The sequence below is a fragment of the Rhinoderma darwinii genome, chromosome 7 (assembly GCF_050947455.1).
Source record: "Rhinoderma darwinii isolate aRhiDar2 chromosome 7, aRhiDar2.hap1, whole genome shotgun sequence".
NCBI classification, from domain to species: domain Eukaryota; kingdom Metazoa; phylum Chordata; class Amphibia; order Anura; family Rhinodermatidae; genus Rhinoderma; species Rhinoderma darwinii.
Window position 1 is genome coordinate 64,936,720 of NC_134693.1, and position 18,299 is coordinate 64,955,018.

Genomic DNA, 18,299 nt, shown 5'->3' on the forward strand with positions numbered 1-18,299 from the left:
AATTTCGCCATGGTTTTTTTTTTTTTTTTTTTTACGGTGTTCACCTTGCGGTTTAAATTACATATTACCTTAATTAATGGAGTCATTACGGTCGCGGCGATACCACATATGTGTACTTTTTTTTTTTTTACACTTTTACTAAATAAAACCACTTTTTATGGAGAAAAATTGTTTTATTTATTTTTTTACTGTACTTTTTATTAATAATCTTTATTTCACTTTGATAACTTATTTTATTAGTCCCACTAGGGGACTTTACTGTGCGATCTTCCGATCGCTGCTATAATGCTTTGGTATACTTCGTATACCAGAGCATTATTGCCTGTCAGTGTAAATCTGACAGGCAATCTGTTAGGACGTGCCTCCGGCGCTAACAGGCATATGTCCAGGGCAGACCTGGGGGCCTTTATCAAGCCCCCGGCTGCCATGACACCCCATCGGAGACCCGCGATTGCATTCGCGGGCCGCCGATGGGTGACAGAGGGAGCTCACTCCCTCTGTAAACAAAGTTAAATGCCGCGGTCGCTATTGACGGCGGCATTTAACGGGTTAAACAGCCGCGATCTAAGTAAACTTCGATCGCGGGCGTTGGAGCAGGAGCTCAGCTGTCATCAGACAGCAGAGCCCCGGCTCCTGCCTGCACGGGAGACCCGTGCAGGACTTAGACTAGGCTGACGTGAAAAGGCGTCAGCCTAGCCTAAGGCCCCTTAGTGACCGCCGTAAAAAGGCGTATTGGTGGTCACTAAGGGGTTAAATGGTTGCCGACGCTTGACGTCTATTCTCGTCATCAGCGACAGGACATTGCCGCATGATGACGAGCGAGCATAGACGTCATGCTGATTGCGCGGGCACAGCAAGTGTGCCCCTGCAATCCGTAGCGGGGAAATGGCTGTTATACACACTGATCTCTACCCTTAACTCCTTGAATGCCGTGATAAGGGCTGATTGCGGCATTCAAAGAGAAAATTAGAACGGAACCTCCTATATTTGCGTCACTTTACTAACCGCAGTTCTCTGGTTTGCTTTTTAGAATTACAGAAAGTGCCACGTGAATTCTTTGCCTCAGATCCTGCCACTTTGGGTCAAACTAAAGACATCTTATTCAGATGCAGAAAATGCAGGTTAGGTTTTTATATATTATACAGGTAAAAAATTTCATCAACATGGATTATAAAATGTACGCACATACAGAGTGGAGTTATAGGAGTTTCTCATCTGGGACATTTATGGCATATCCACAGGATATGCCATAAATGTCAGATACAGAGAGCTACACTTTTTTTATTCTTCATGGTCGGGAATCACACGAGTCAGCCAGAGCACAGAAAGGTAGAACGGGGTTTAGGGTGCTCCGTTCCAGAGATGGGTGGGACCCGCATCTATCTGACACTTATGGCATATCCTGTGGATATGTCAGAAATGTCTCGAAAGTAAAACCCCCTTTAATAGTAATCACTATGTAAACGCTTTCTTTATTTAATTTGATGACCCCCAAAAAATTATTTGGCTCCAAGATTTTTGTACTTGGTTTATGATTTTGGGAATACCCATTTATCACCTATGCACAGGGTAGTTGATCATTTTCTGATCGCTGGGGTCCCACCGATCGTGGTAATGACCATGCGCCCTGCGCTCCATTCACCGTGTATAGGTATGACGAAAACAGTCGAGCGCTGTACTCTGCCGTTTCTGTCATTCTCGTAGACTTCGAATAGAGTGGCAGCATGCATGCTCGACCGCTGCTCCATTCAATGTCCTCCCTTACTGTGGTCGAGCAGTGAGGAAGATCTGGGGGTTCGGCACCCGCGTTCTCACGATCAGTAGGGGTTTCTGTGGTGGGATCATGAGCGATCAGAAATTTTTCATCTATCCTGCGGATAGGTGATCATTTATGATTTTGGAAATACCACTTTAAGAGCCAAAGGCGTGGTTCATGTGTCGTGGTCAAATAAGCTCGGGAGAAGCTTACTGCATACTGTTTGATTACGGAGATCAATGTGTAAGGGTATGTTCACACGTAGAAAAAGAAGTGGCTGAAAATTACGGAGCGGTTTTCAAAGGAAAACGTCCTCTGATTTCAAGGCGTTTTTTTTAAGCTTTTTTTTCAAGAAGTAACATGCTGCCTCTTTTTATGAGACTTCTTTTTACGAGGCGGTTTTTACATTCAGCAGCGTAAAAATTCACCTCATGTATTTCCCATTGACTTCCATGAGAAGCTGTTTGTAGGAATTTTGCTAGTGTACTTTGGCGTATTTTGAGGCGTTTACGCTAAGAAATACGCCTGAAAAAACTACGTGTGAGCATACCCTAAAGCTACATTCACACGAGCGTATCAGATTCACGTGCGTGAATCTGATCCGTGTGTGTTGCATTATGCATCAGTGTGCTTTCCGAGTGGCTTGCGTTATTCCCGCACTGGCAAAGCACATCTTTTTTTTTTTTTTTAATTCTTTTCAATTTAATTGATGCGCAAATCACGCACCACATACGGATGTACATCCGTGTGCGGTGCTTGGTTTTCACGCACCAATTGACTTCAATGGGCACGTAGGTGCGTGAAAGCGCACCAATATAGGACATTCAGTAAGTTTCATGCAGTGCACTCTCGATGTGTGAAAACTCCTGCATCTGTGAACGGCCGCATTGAAATCAATGGGTCCGTGTGCTGCGTGTGATTTCCATGCGCAGCACACGGACGTTATTCACGTTCGTCAGAATGAGCCCGAAGACTTATTCAGTAAGCTTCTAGTAGGAAGCTAACATTTTATTATGTAACACTAGAAGTTCCAAATACCAGGATACACGAACAGGAAACCGGTGCTCCAACAAGGATTAAGATGCCTTATAAAATTGATCAGCGCGTAATTTTAGACTTGTCATCATCATACACTTCTCTCCACAACGCCCAGCTAGTAAAACAAGTAAACACGCCCAGTTGGTAACAACACAATACACGCCCAGTTGGAAATAAGAGAAACCACACCCAGTTGTCCATTAGAAAGGCTCATTTGCATAAATATAAAATTGCTCATAACTTGGCCAAAAATTATCGTTTAAAAAAAAACAAAAAACGTTACTGTAATCTACATTGCAGCGCCGATCACATGCAATAGGAGATAGTCTGGTGACAGAGCCTCTTTAATTAAATGTCATTGAATTGCTTTTCTTTTGTATTAAGTTATTTTTTTAGATGAACTTCATGTATTGTAATTTAGGTTAAGCATATTAACTATATGTGTGTATTTGTGTCCGTCTATATCCGTTTTTTCTGTTGATCCAGACGTTCGTTGTTCAGGGCAGGAAGCATCTTGAATCATGCATTAGGTGACGGACCTGCCGCATTTGTTCATAAAAAACTGGCAGCATTACAAGTTTCAGACCCTACAAAGTGCACTTCTTTATTTGTGGAGCCAGTGCAATGGATGGAGGACGCTCTTCTGGGAGTAATGGACGGACAGGTAAAGCTAGAACCTGTAAGCCCATTTATGTGTTCTTATTTAGGGGCAGCACGTTAGAGTTTGAATTGATTCTGGGCTGAAGCATATACTGTATTTGTAAAATGTAACATGTAGGGAGCTTTATAGAAACACTCATACATGCACCATCCTCACTAACCACATCTGACTTGAAAGTTTATTTTTTTTATGGACCCAAAGTACATTCTCCTGTCCAGTTTTCCTTTATCTGTCACCTGCGCTCTCAACCTGTGGTACACGTGTCCCATGGGGTACATGCCATTTCTCTAGGTGTACTTTACACTGTCCTCGTGCTGTGCTTATAGTAAGTACAGCACAGTGTAGGATCTTGGGGTTACTGGAAATTAATTTTAATAGAGGGTACATGGCTTAGGAATGATGAGCAACGCTGATCTGTAACCTGCGGCCCACAAATAGGGATAAACAAGTTTTAAGGGATCTTGTTTTTACTTTTTAACATTATATGGTTGATAACCATAAAGAGCAACAGGGAGTTAAAGGCTTTTTAGTCATTTAGGGTTCGTAGAACCACTTGATAAAAGGTAGGTTTTAAAATATGGCAAACCATTACATATTTTCCTAAATATTCTGCAATATCCGCATAGCTAAATTCAGTCATGATGCATATTACGTGCGGATTTGATGCGCAGATTTTCATGCGACAAATCAGCAGTGTAATACAGTACCAGCAAAGTAAATAAGATTTTAAGAAATCTCATCTACACTTTTAGGTTTTTTTCTGCACGTAAATTGAGCTGCGGTGCGTATTTTAAAATGTGCAGCATGTCAATTTATCTTGCGTTTCCGCTTGTGAATGCTATCTGCCTAGTGCAGAGGAAAATCGCACCATAACATGCATCATGAAAACGCTGCGACTTACGCATCAAAATGTAAAAACCACGCCGAAAAAAGCATCAAAAACCGCACCTTCAGGTGCGTTCTTTTCCAGCAAATTTCTTGCGGGTTTTTTGTTGCGTATTTTCCACCGGAAAATACGCAACGTGAGCATTGAGCCTAATAGTAATTCACAAAACCAATATTGTCTATTGAACTAATCAATAATAAATAAATCAAAAAATATATACTTTATTAGTCCCCGCTCTGAGGACAAAATGACCCCCCTACAATTGTACATGGTACAAAAACAATTAAAAAACATAAGTAAAAACGGTCCCAGGTGAATACAGGTCACACCAAACAGGATTTAGGTCACAGTCACTGTAGTAATGTTAAATAAGCACATCAAAAGCAGGGATAACCTAGGATTCTCCTCCCTATTGTACCATAGTATCAAAGAGTAAGGTGACCAACCGTGCAAAAATGATCAACATTCCCTTAATAGACTAATTACCTGTGGTGGGCATGATAGCAGATGAGGGTATTCCCCTGAATACAGGTGTCCTCAGCGGATAGATATATATATATATATATATATATATATATATATATATATGCATTTCTTCATCTTCAGAAGACTGGATTCACACAGTGTTTACTATAGTTTTCGGTGGCGTTTGTTGCACGTTATCGCCCCCCCCCCCCCCCCCCCCCCCCAAAAAAAAATAACGCTGCGGCCAGATTTTACTTTAACCCCTTAATGACCGGGCCATTTTGCACGTTAATGACCAAGGATTATTTTTTGTTTTTTCATGGTCGCATTCCAAGAGTCGTAACTTTTTTTTTATTCCGTCGACATAGCCGTATAAGGGCTTGATTTTTGAGGGACGAGTTGTATTTTGTAATTGTACCATTTTTAGATGCTTATAATATATCGATTAACTTTTATTAACTTTATTTTAGGGGAGAATTGAAAATAAGCAGCAATTCCAGCATTGATTTTCACGTTATAAGTTTACGCCATTTACTATGCAGCGTAAATAACATGTTCACTTTATTCTATGGGTCGGCACGATTACGGGGATACCAAATATGTAAAGGTTTTATGTTTTCCTACGTTTGCACAATAAAAAGCCTTTTAGAAAAAAATTACTTGTTTTTGCATCGCCGCATTCCAAGAGCCGTAACGTTTTTATTTTTCCGTCGATGTGGCCGTATGTGGGCTTGATTTTTGCGGGCCAATGTGTAGTTTTCATTAGTACTATTTTGGGGTACATAGGACTTATAGATTAACTTTTATTTTATTTTTTATGGGGGGAATGGGAGAAAAGAGAGAATTTTGCCGTTGTTTTTTTGGACGCCGTTCATGCGGCGGTTTAATTAATGTGTTCAATTTGTTGGTCAAGTTTTTACGATCGCGGGGATACCATATATGTGTATGTGTGATTTGTTTTGACACTTTTACTGAATAAAACCACTTTTTGGGCAAAAAAAGTAGTTTTATTTGATTTTGACTGTAATTTATTTTTATTTTTTTCCACAAACTTTATTTAACTGATTGACATTTTTTTTTTAAAGTCCCACCAGGGGACTTCACTATGCGATGTGCCGATCGCATGTATAATGCTTTGGTATACTTAGTATACCAAAGCATTATTGCCTGTCAGTGTAAAACTGACAGGCAATCTGTTAGGTCATGCCTCCGGCATCGCCTAACCGGCAGTTGCTGAAGACAGACCTGGGGGTCTTTGTTAGACCCCCGGCTGTCATGGAAACCCGACGGCGACCCGCGATTTCTTTGCGGGGGCGCCGATCGGGTGACAGAGGGAGCTCCCTCCCTCTGTCAAACACATTAGATGCCGCTGTCACTATTGACAGCGGCATTTAATGGGTTAAACTGCCGGAATCGGAGCGCGCTTCGATTCCGGCAGTTGCAGCAGGAGCCAGGCTGAGTATAACAGCCGTGCTCCTGCCGCTGATCGCGTGGGTACAGTCTCAGTACCCGCGCCATCACAGGACGGATATATCCGTCCTCCTGATCGAACTAGCAGCTGCTGAGGACGAATATATCCGTCCTTCGGCGTTAAGGAGTTAAAGTCTATGGTAAAATATGATAAATTCACATAAATAATCATAGAAGTAGATTGAGTCACACAGTTATTGACCAGACCCAGCACAGCCAAACTAAGGCCTTATTTACACGAACGTGTGCGTTTTGCGCATGTAAAAAACCGCAGCATTTTGCGCGCGTTGCAGTTCCGTGTGTCATCAGTGTTTGGTGTGTGTCTGCGTTATTTTTGCACGTATGGCATCCTTATGTCACGTGGTTTTGACGTATCAATGAAATGAAGGTGGTGGTTTTCTTTTTCTCTTAATTTCTTGAGCAACTGTTGTGCGAATCACGCACAGCACACGAACGTGCGTCCGTGTGATGTTCGTGATTTTCACGCACCCATTAACTTCAATGGGTGCTTGATGCGCAAAAAACGCTCAAGTATAGGACATGCAGTGAGTTTCACGCAGTGGGCATGCGCTGCGTGAAAAACACGGAATGTCTGAATTGCCCCAATGTGAAATCCGCTCGTGTAAATAAGGCCTAATTTCTATAACGGAGTGTAAATATGTATAAAAAGAGCAATGTCCATCGTACACAGCAGGAAGCAAATGGTAGGACCAATACCAGGATGTAATGATGATGATCTACAGATCCTTAACAGGGTAATGTTAATAAGGAAATAGTATTTATTTGAAATAAACCTACAAATTAGATGAAGGCTTGACACGCTGAAACGTGCGTCGGGAGGGCACCTGTCAGCCATTCAAACAGCACGTATGGGTAAGCAATCATTCATATGCAATGTTAACCTCTAATTTGTAGGTTTATTTCAAATAAGTACTAATTCCTTATTAACATTACCATGTTAGAAATGCTAGTCGACTACGCTATTTTTCTGGCAAAACGACGGGTCCGGTGGACAACAGAGACAAACGGAAACCACGGGCACCGCATCCGTCACCATTGAAATCAATGGTGATGGAAACGGAAACCTCTGGTTTCCGTTTGTGTCTGTTCAGGGTCCCGTTCTGACGGAAAGCTCCGACGGAACGTCCGAACGGGACCCCAACGCAGATGTGAACTAAGCCTTATTCTGCTCTTTTATATGTTTTTGACGTTTCAAGGTGTGGAGTGCATCCTAAACACGACAGGATACCAAATGCAGCATGCACTAGGTATGGTGTTTTTCTCAAAGGCTTCGCTCACAGATTTCCAAAACGCGTGTCCAAAAATGACACTAAATATAAAACACCACTAAAAATGCATTTTTACGTGTGTCTTTTCAAGAAGTTTTAACCGCCAGACAGCCTGTGTGAAGGACCTCTGAGGATGGATGCTGTTTTAATGCAGGTTTTTGTGTCCAAGCAAAGAATGGATACAAAAGGAAGCAAAAGTATAGTTAGGCCATGTTTATACAGAGGAATGTTTGCGGCGGATTCTGACTCCCATTAATTTCATTGGGAGGCGGATGCTTCTTTTTCCCGCTAGCTAATTTTTTTTAGCTAGTGGACAAAAGAAGCGTCTTGCCTGATCTTAGGGTGGATTCTGCCCAAACCTCGCATTGAAGAGAATGGAACTAGAAATCTTCATGCTGACGGCAGGAATAACTCTGTGGCTGATTTTTCGGCGGGACCCGCCAAGAAAAATTAGCCTTGTTAACCAAGCCGTATACTTCTTATTTTTTTTATTTTTTTTATCTAGTTCTAAAAAAGTACATCAAATCTGAATGGTGGGAATTTCTTAAAATCACTACACAAGTAGAAAAGAAATTGGTGCAAATCTACACCAGCTTGTAGCTGCTGTAGATTTTACTTTCTGGTGCACGGATAGCCAGAAATGGGCCTAATTTATTAAAAGGCGTGCTAATCTTAATTAGGCACATCTTTCTCCAGCGTTTTGGCGTATGAAACGCCAGTCTTAAGAAATTCCCCCCCAATGTGTAACTCCAACCTAAAGGTAGCTTACATGTTTTTTGTTCTTACCTATATCCTTTGTATTTGATGCATAAATTACTTTTGTAATACTTACAGCTTCTCTGCCCCAAGTGTAACTCCAAACTGGGTTCCTTCAACTGGTATGGCGAACAGTGCTCATGTGGTCGATGGGTCACTCCGGCGTTCCAAGTTCATAAGAATAGGGTTGATGAAGTGAAGCCGTTTTCAATCCACATAACATGAGGAAAGTCTGACCGACTGAGACTGATGTAAAACTAGATTTGATTTTATTACATAATTTATGACTGTACAATTTGCTTTACCAGATCCTGCTTCTAGTTCCTTCCATTAATAAAGCAGAACATTGTATGCTCAACAATCTACTGCCAATTTGGAAATACACAATCTTAAGTATTAGGGACATACGTTATTTTGTATTCCCTAATATACTGCATACCTGGTCTTTGTTGTGAACCAGAGGCCAGCGCTTCTCAGCCCTTTGACGTGTGGTGTACAGCTCGACAGCCCTGCTCTCCGGTCAGCAGGAGCCATTAGGAGACGATGGTAAAGGGTTGCAAATAATTATGTTCCCTAACACTTCAGCTTGTGTATGTCAAAACCAGATATATTGTTTAGTGTGTACGTCGGGAAACATCCCGGTGTACACGCTATATGTGTATCCATTAGTCCGAGGGAGGGCAGGAGTGTGTCCTTTTGGCCTTCGTCGGGCTGGAATACACTCGTATGTTTTTTTTTTTTTGTTTTTTTTTTTAATGGAATAGAATACAACTTTTCATGACTTATATGTTAAACGGAGACCATATTAGTCTGTGGCTGACTAATACCTGTGACGGTTGCCTAAGGCTGGGTTCACACTACCTACTTTCAGGCGTAAACGAGGCGTATTATGCCTCGATTTACGCCTGAAAAGACGGCTCCAATACGTCGGCAAACATCTGCCCATTCATTTGAATGGGTTTGCCTACGTACTGTGCCGACGACCTGTCATTTACGCGTCGTCTTTTGACAGCTGTAAAATTACAGCTCGTCAAAAGAAGTGCAGGACACTTCTTGCTCAAAAAACGTCTGAAAATCAGGTGCTGTTTTCCCTTGAAAACAGCTCCGTATTTTCAGACGTTTTTGGCTCAGCGTGTGAACATACCCTTAGAGTGGCATCCAGCACCCATAGACTATAATGGGATCCGTTTAACGGATTCGTCATGAACTCTTGTGACGTCTTTGTTTAACGTATACCATTATAGTCTATGGTAACGGATGCCACTGTTAATGCATTCGTCACAGCCTAGGTTCAACGTGTACAGCAGAAGTCTTTCCCTCCGTATATGTCAAACCTATTGCAATAAACGTGATGTGAAGGGGCCTTAAAGATGCTTTTAGTTTAACAGGAGGCATTTAACTGGAACCAGGTATACCTTGTATGTGCCAATTTTTGTCCCACTTAGGTGATCACTCTGACAGTGTCTTTGTACTTAATGTGTATATACAATAAACTATTTAAACATTAGTTTAATGGACTTCGCATTCGATCATAGTCCACCCAAATAAATATGGATCAATTTGCAGCTGACAAATGTTTTTTCATTAAATTTGAACAGAAAAGCAAAATACTGATTATACATAGTGTCATAAAGGATAGAGCCATTATATCGTGGCTTGTGTGGTAAACTATCGAGTGCTTGTGTCCTTCAAAAACGATATTAAAGGCGTATTGACACTGGCAAGTTTTGCGGCAAATGTTTTGGCAGCGGTTTAAAAAAAACAAAACACTAAACCTGCCCGCGTGAATAAACTTTGAGAGTATATTCACACATTGCATTTTATTGCTGCGACTACCACAAAACTGCAGTATTTTGTGCTGATCGCTGCAACGAACAACGATTTGACCATTCTGTTCCGAATAAGTCCAGGCAGAGTATATGGCCAAGTGTGAGCGCACCCCTTCTAATTATTGAGTACAGGTGTTTCCATCACACCCATTGCAATTAGGGTATGTTCACACGTAGTCAACAAAAACGTCTGAAAATCCAGAGCTGTTTTCAAGGGAAAACAGACCCTGCTTTTCAGACGTTTTTTTACCAACTCGCATTTTTAGCGGCGTTTTTTACGTCCGTTTTTGGAGCTGTTTTCATTGGAGTCTATGAGAAAACAGCTCCAAAAACGTCCAAAGAAGTGTCCTGCACTTCTTTTGACGAGGCTGTATTTTTACGCGTCGTCGTTTGACAGCTGTCAAACGACGACGCGTAAATAACAGGTCGTCTGCACAGTACGTCGGCAAACCCATTCAAATGAATGGGCAGATGTTTGCCGACGTATTGGAGCCGTATTTTCAGACGTAAAACGAGGCATAATACGCCTCGTATACGTCTGAAATTTGGCCGTGTGAACATACCCTTAGGTGCATAAAATCAAGCAGGCAGCCATGCAATCTCCGCAGACAATCATTAGTAGTAGCGTGGATCGTACTGAAGAGCTCAGCGACTTTAACTAGTTCCGGCACAGGACGAGAATACTCGTCCTGCGCGGCGGATGCATCGCGTATTAGGACAAGCATTCTCGTCCTGTGTGACAGCGCGCAGACACGGCTATCAGGAGCGGAGCAACGACTGTAATACACAGCCGCAGATTCGCTCTAACGACGGAGAGAAGATAAACCTCTTCGCTCCGCCGTTAACCCCTTGACTGCTACGATCAAAGCTGATCGCGGCATTCAAAGTAAATAAGAGAAGGGGGGACTGCTCTTTGATCTCATCACAGAAAATCCCTGTGATGCGATCAAAGCCCATAACTTGTATGGCCAGACAGCCTAGGGTCCATTGAAAGACCCCAGGGTTGTCTGATTATATTTCCTGTTAGGGCATACTGAGGTATGCCCTAACGACTGCCTGTATACAATTAGTACAGAGGCTAATGTACTGGCGAATAGATATATGCCAATACATTAGTTAAAAAATAAAAATGAAAAATCCCTAATTTAAAAAAAATGAATGTTAAATAAAAATAAAATCGTAAAATACACCTTTTTTACAATAAATAAACTTTTTAAAATAGAAGTCCCAAAACATAAAATAATATGGACATATTTGGTATCGCCACAACCGTAACAACCTGTACAACAAATGGATAACATTATTTATGATCAGTGTATGGTGTAAAAAAAAACTAAAAATACTAAAACTGCAGAAAAAAGCAGGTCAAGCAGCTAAAAACACCTTCAAAAAAATATTTTATTTTAATAATGTTAGCGTTTTTAGAAGCGTTTTTTTGATGCAGTTTAAAACACCACAAAAATTCTGTGTGTGAAGGAGGCTTAACAGAAAAACATGAGGATGTGCAGAGTTCATACATGGCACTAATGTCAATGTCTAAATACACATATCTTCACCACATATAAATAGGCCAAAAATCTCAAGGTCCAGATGCCAGTAAACATCCAAGTCGACAAATTTCCGAATTCGGTACAGGAGGTGATTTTACATGTTCTTCTCTCTCCTTTCATTAGAAAGAAACGCCCCCCCCTAAATGTGACACTTAAAGAACATATATGGGCCCCATTTAGCAAAACTGAACAGAAAAACTGGCCTTGTTGCCCGTAGCAACCAATTGCAGAACAGTGTTGATTTTTATTTTTTTTCGAACCGTTTAAAGGAACAGTGTCACCCCAAAAAATTTTTAAATATCAGTTTGATGTTAGTGTTTTATTAAAAACGTTTGTATTAATTTGTGTGTTACTTTTTTTTATTTTTACACTTTTTCTTCCCTATGGGGCTGCCATTTTTTTTTCCATTTCTGTATGTGTCGATTAACGACACATACAGACATGGAATACGGCAGCTCCAGTCCATAGGAGTCAATGAACGGGACCCGTCCCATTGACTTTGCACTATGGCTCTGTCCTGCGCAGATGCAGGTCAGAGTCAGACAGAGCAGAGCAGCTGTTTGCAGGGAGAGAGCAGGCGCCATCTTGAAGACCAGCTGCACTGCAGGTAAGATGTGTGTCTCTGCATGTCCCACTCTCTACCTCACGGGCCCCCCCACCCGACGCCCCCCCTCCCCCGATGGCGCCCCCCCCCCGAAACGGCCCCCCCCCTCCCTCCCTCCCTTGTGTGAAGGACACACGATGAAACTGTACTGGGAAAACCCTGAACGGTAAATCTAGTTGTGCTGAGACTGTTTGGGGATGTGACTAATGAACCTCTCAGTCTCAGCACAATTAGAGAGATTTACCGTTCAGGGGTCTGGGAAAGCTGGGTGACCACCATTACCCCTCCTACTGGAGTGTGATATTCATTAGTCACATCCCCAAACACACTCCACTAGGAGGGGTAATGGTGGTCACCCAGCTTTCCCAGACCCCTGAATGATAAATCTCTCTAGTTGTGCTGAGACTGAGAGGTTCATTAGTCACATCCCCAAACACACTCCAGTATGAGGGGTAATGGTGGTCACCCGGCTTTCCCAGACGCAGATATAACCAGGAAAGGGCTGGATGGACGGGCTGAGGGTGCACAGGGTTTTTGGTGACCCCCCTCTGTCATGTGATCGGACCTAGGTTACCGATTCATCAGACGGGGTTCATGTGACTATAACTCTGTCCATAACAAGAGACAGTGCACTCAGGACAAGCCCTGCCCTCATGCCATAGTTGTGTGGTTCTGTCTGCGGTGATGGCGGTGGGTGGCTCTGACACCCGCCTCCCCCGTCGGGTCATCTCAGGACAGAAGGGGTGTCCGGATTGGAGACACAGCGCCGCACCTGTCCTCAGTTTGTGTCTGGTATTGCAGTTCACCTCCATTGAAGTGAATAGGACAGAGCTGTAATACCACACACACGACCTGAGGACAGGTGCGGCGCCATGTTTTCCTGGACGACCCCTTTAAGACTTTTCCCGTGTGTGTGTGGCAGAGTGGAGTGTGCACGGGCGCCGCTGATACTTCATAGCCGCTTATCAGCTGTTTTGAAGAATCAGCGGCGAGAACACACACACATCCCCCAAACACACAAAATCAAGTGTAATCAAGCGTTTTTTATGTGTTTTTTTTTGCACGTAAAATGTGCAAAAAAAAAAACATGTCAAATACACGGCGTGTGAACCGGTCAACTGAAAAGTCATTCACTTCACTTTCATCATTCTAAGGCTGGGTTCACACGACCTATTTTCAGGCGTAAACGGGGCGTTTTACGCCTCGATTTACGCCTGAAAAGACGGCTCCAATACGTCGGCAAACATCTGCCCATTCATTTGAATGGGTTTGCCGACGTACTGTGCCGACGACCTGTAATTTTACGCGTCGCTGTCAAAAGACGGCACGTAAAATAACAGCCTCGGCAAAGAAGTGCAGGACACTTATATATATTATATGCAGGACACTTCTTGGGACGTAATTTGAGCCGTTTTTCATTGAATTCAATGAAGAACAGCTCCAAATTACGGCCGTAATTGACGCCTCGCAAAACGCGAGTACGAGCAATTATGTCTGAAATGACGGAGCTGTTTTCTCTTGAAAACAGCTCCGTCATTTCAGACGTAAATGCAGTTAGTGTGTGCACATACCCTAGGGGTATGTTCACACACAATGTTTTCAGCTGAAAAATCGGAAGCAGAACGCCTACAAGCATCTGCCCATTGGTTTCAATGGGAAATACGGCGTTCTGTTCCGACAGGGCGTTTTTTACGTGGTCGTTTTCCAAAAACGGCACGTAAAAAGACGCCCGACCAAAATGAAGTGCACATCACTTCTTGGGACGTTTTTGGAGCTGTTTTTCATTGACTTTATAGAAAAACAGCTCCAAAAACGGCCGTTAAACGCGAGTTTGATTAAAAAATGGCTGAAAATCAGGAGCGGTTTTCCCTTTGTTTAGTAAGCGTGTGAACATACACTTAGCCTTTTGGTGTGTCCTATAACTTCTTCCAGCTGCAGAATCACACCCAATATTGCTGCCAGACACTGCTTAGCAATTTGAAGACACCTTTACCTGGCTTGTGAGAGGGGGGGGGGGTGAGGTTCCCTCCCACATTTACAGCAGCTGTGAGTCAGGTTGCTTTGCCCTATTCACCTTGCTGTAATTCTGGGAAGTGCTCCCCCTGGTGGCCAACATTGGAAAACATGTCAAATTATTTAATTTATGTTGGCCACCAGAGGGAGCACTCCCAAGAATTACAGCAAGGTGAGTCAGGCAGAAGCAAACTGACTCACAGCTGCAGTAAATGTGGGAGGGAGACTCACCCCCCTGCCTATTTTTGGCTACAAGCCAGGAAAAGGTATCTTCAAATTGCTAAGCATTGTCCAGCTCCCATTTTTTAAGAGCTTGTACAATGCAGCTGGCAGATGCTCTAGAACACCACAAAAGGCTAAGAATGATGAAAGTCAAGAGTGAAGACCCTGTGGTGAATGACTTTTCAGTTGACAGGTTCACACGGCGTGTATTTTATGCGGTTTTTGGCACTTTTTATGCGCCAAAAGAACAATTGATTAAGCTTCCCATTTACATCAATGGTATAGCGTGATGTTATCACATTCAACGCACTTTTTTTACGTGTATGTTGTTAAAAAGCGTATTGCATAAAAAAGAGGCTTCGGATAAATTCTTTTGTGCGTAAAACGACGCTCCAAAATATTCCCCTAGTCAGTGTGTGTCCAAATTATGCGCCAAAAACGTGTAAAACGCACGCACAAAACATGCGAAAAACTCCTGAATTTTAAAAAGGGATAAGACAGAAGTTGCTGTAGGTACTTTTTTTTTTTTTTCATATTACTAACTTTTTTTTTTTTTTTGCTTTGCAGGTTCCGCTGGGCATTTTGGACTGTCGATTTTTAGTTTTTATTTAAAAAAAAAAAAAAATGCTTACCGAGGGTTGTGTGGGGGAATTTTTCTTCTTTCCTTTTAAAAAAAAATAATTTGTATGGGTGTATTCACACAGTGCAGTTTTAACATGGTTTCACAGGGGGCCAGAAATAGCATTGAAAAAATTGCCGTAAAAATGCATGCATTTTTCGATGTGCTTTTTGGCAATGCGGGTATACACTCTTAGGATAGGCCCTGTTCACACAGTTTTTTTTGCAGGCAGAAAAAATATCTGCTTCCGAATTCATTCAGTAATTTTGAGTTAGATTTTGAACTGTCTGCGCTTTTTTGTCCGTGGGCAAAAAACGCCACGAAAAACGCTTGGAAATGAGCGCTGTGGGTTTTTTCTGCCTCCCATTAATTTCAATAGGAGGTCAGAGGTGGAAGCTGCGCCAAGAAAGGACATGCTGCTTTTTTTTTTTTTCCCACGAGCAGCCAAATCCGCCTGGGAAGAAGACTCCTCTGCATCACAATGAAATCAATGCGGGGCAATTTCAAGGGTTTTATAGCACCGATTCCGATTCCCCCCTATTTTTCATAGCTAGCTCGATACAATAAAGCAGCCTAGCCTTACCAGCATGGGAAGGGCCACGGTTTTTGTCCCTTCCCAGCCTCATAGTACCAGCCTGCGGCCGCCCCGGTTTCCGTCCATCACTACAGATGGTCGGGTAGTGGATTGTACTCGGCTCTTACCGATACCCCTGGTGCTGGCGGGTACCGGGGTAATAAAGGAGGGGGTGTTTACTGCTAGCTAGCTTTTTTTTTTTTTACTGGCTAAGGGTATGTTCATACAGCAATGCCAATTACATCTGAAATTATTGAGCTGTTTTCAGGCGAAAACAGCTCCTGAATTTCAGACGTTTTGACAAGTGCACGCGTTTTTTACGGCGTCTTTTACGGATGTAATTGGAGCTGGTTTTCATTGGAGTCAATGAAAAACTGCTCCAATTACGTCCCAAGAAGTGACATGCACTTCTTTGAGGCGCCGTCTTTTGACAGCAGCGCGTAAAAAAAAAAAAATGCCCATCTGCCCAGAACACCGTAAGACCCATTGAATTCAATGGGCAGATGTTTGGAGATGTTTTTTCGGCCGTAATTCGAGGCGTAAAACGCCTGAATTACGTCCGTAAATAGGGCGTGTGAACATACCCTAAGGGCAGATTCAGACGAACGTTGCATTTTTTCGCGCGCAAAAAACGCGGCGTTTTGCGCGCGCAAAAACCACTTGACAGCTGCGTGTGTCATCCGTGTATGATGTGCGGCTGCCTGATTTTCGCGCAGCCGCCATCATAGAGATGAGGCTAGTCGACGCCCGTCACTGTCCAAGGTGCTGAAAGAGCTAACTGATCGGCAGTAACTCTTTCAGCACCCTCGACAGTGAAAGCCGAACACAATAGCGAGAAACCTGTTAAAGAAAAAGTTCGTACTTACCGAGAACTTCCCGGCCGTTGCCTTGGTGACGCGCCCCTCTTGACATCGGGCCCCACCTCCCTGGATGACGCGGCAGTCCATGTGACCGCTGCAGCCTGTGATTGGCTGGAGCTGTCACTTGGACTGAATTGTCATCCCGGGAGGTCAGACTGGAGGAAGAAGCCGGGAGTAATCGGTAAGTCAGAACTTCGTTTTATTTTTTTTCAGGGTCATGTATATTGGGATCGGAAGTCACTGTCCATGGTGCTGAAACTGTTTAACTCTTTCAGCACCCTGGACAGTGACTATCTCCTGACGTCGCGTACCGGAAATTTTTTTGCCGGGTTCGGCCAAAACGAGTTCGGCCGAACCCGGTGAAGTTCGGTTCGGTTGTCCGGGTTCGCTCATCTCAAAGACACTCCGTTTGGATGTTTGGAAACAGAAAAGCACGTGGTGCTTTTCTGTTTACATTCATCCTTTTGACAGCTGGTGCGCTGTTTCAGTCGGTTCGCATGGAAGTGCTTCCGTGCGACCTGCGTGGCTTTCATGCACACATTGACTTCAATGGGTGCGTGATGCGCGAAATACACGGAGATATTGAGCGTGTCGCGCTTTTTGCGCAGCTGACAAACGCTGTGCAAAAAGCACGGACTGTCTGTACTGCCCCATAGACTTGTATTGGTCTGTGCGTGGCGCGTGAAAACCACGCGGCCCGCACGGACCCAATACACGCTCGTGTGAATCCCCCCTAACACTAAGCCCTGCCTTAGTAATGGATGTTGTCAAACAGACAACTGTTATTACTAAGGCACTAATAAAGTATTAAAAAAAAGAGGCATAAGAAAATATTTTTTTTTATTGAAATAGAAACTCCTCCACACAACCCTCGTTAAACATTTTATTTATTAAAAAAAAAAAAAAACGTACATCATTGAGGTAGTCCAATAGGCCGAGCGTAACCTGCAAAACAAAAAAATATAAAGTTAGTAATATGAAAAATGTAAATACTTATACTCACCTACAGCAGACATCTGTCTTCTCCCTGTGCAGCCCAACATGCAGTCGTGCCACACACACAACCCCACCCCCCCCCCTCTTACCTGCAGTGCGGCCGGTCTCCAAAATAACGCCGGCTTTCCCCCTATAAACCAGCTTCTATGCTGGTCAGAGCGACATGCGCAGAACAGAGCTAGACTGCAAAAACACAGGACATGTGATCGGGAGCCGTTCGTATGGCCTGTAGCTGACATTTCATCTGTGTATAGGTTGTGAAGAGACACATACACAGATGAAATAAAAAATGGCAGCCCCAGTTAAGTTAAAAGGTTTAAAAAAATAAAAAAATGTATTTAATGAAATAAAAACACATAAATTAATAAATAAAATAAATCATGACACCGTTCATTTAAACGTGCCACTGTCATTGGATTCCAATTTTGCATAAGTCTGTTCGTGAAATTTATGATCTGCTAGATCTGCCTTTGTTAAATGTAAATGCTGTTATTGTGAAGTGAAAGCCTGTAGAAGTAACAGCTCAGCCACGAATCAGCAGACCACGCAAACGCAGAGCAGAACAGCCGCATGCTGAAGGGCATGACATGTAAAAAATCATCTATCCTCTGTTGTATCACTCGCTACAGGACTCCAAACTAAAATAAATACTCAGCAGCTCAAAACGACATCAGGAATGCACAAAGTCCGTCCAATAGTCCTGATAGTCTC

The 18,299-nt window shown here is 42.9% G+C and overlaps 1 protein-coding gene across 6 annotated transcripts in view; it reads left to right on the forward strand.

Annotated features, from left to right (window-relative positions):
• The window catches only part of DUSP12 (dual specificity phosphatase 12), a 34,615-nt gene extending 25,681 nt beyond the window's left edge, over window positions 1-8,934 (forward strand). For 5 of the 6 annotated variants that reach the window (XM_075833473.1, XM_075833476.1, XM_075833475.1 and 2 more), the window contains exons 5-7: window positions 1,031-1,121; window positions 3,281-3,473; window positions 8,400-8,934. In XM_075833473.1, the coding sequence (XP_075689588.1) occupies window positions 1,031-1,121; window positions 3,281-3,473; window positions 8,400-8,546 (431 nt within the window). In that variant the 3' untranslated portion in view covers window positions 8,547-8,934. The remainder of the gene's footprint in view (window positions 1-1,030; window positions 1,122-3,280; window positions 3,474-8,399) is intronic. The other variant, XM_075833474.1, reaches the window with a different exon arrangement.
• Window positions 8,935-18,299: the final 9,365 nt, after the last annotated feature.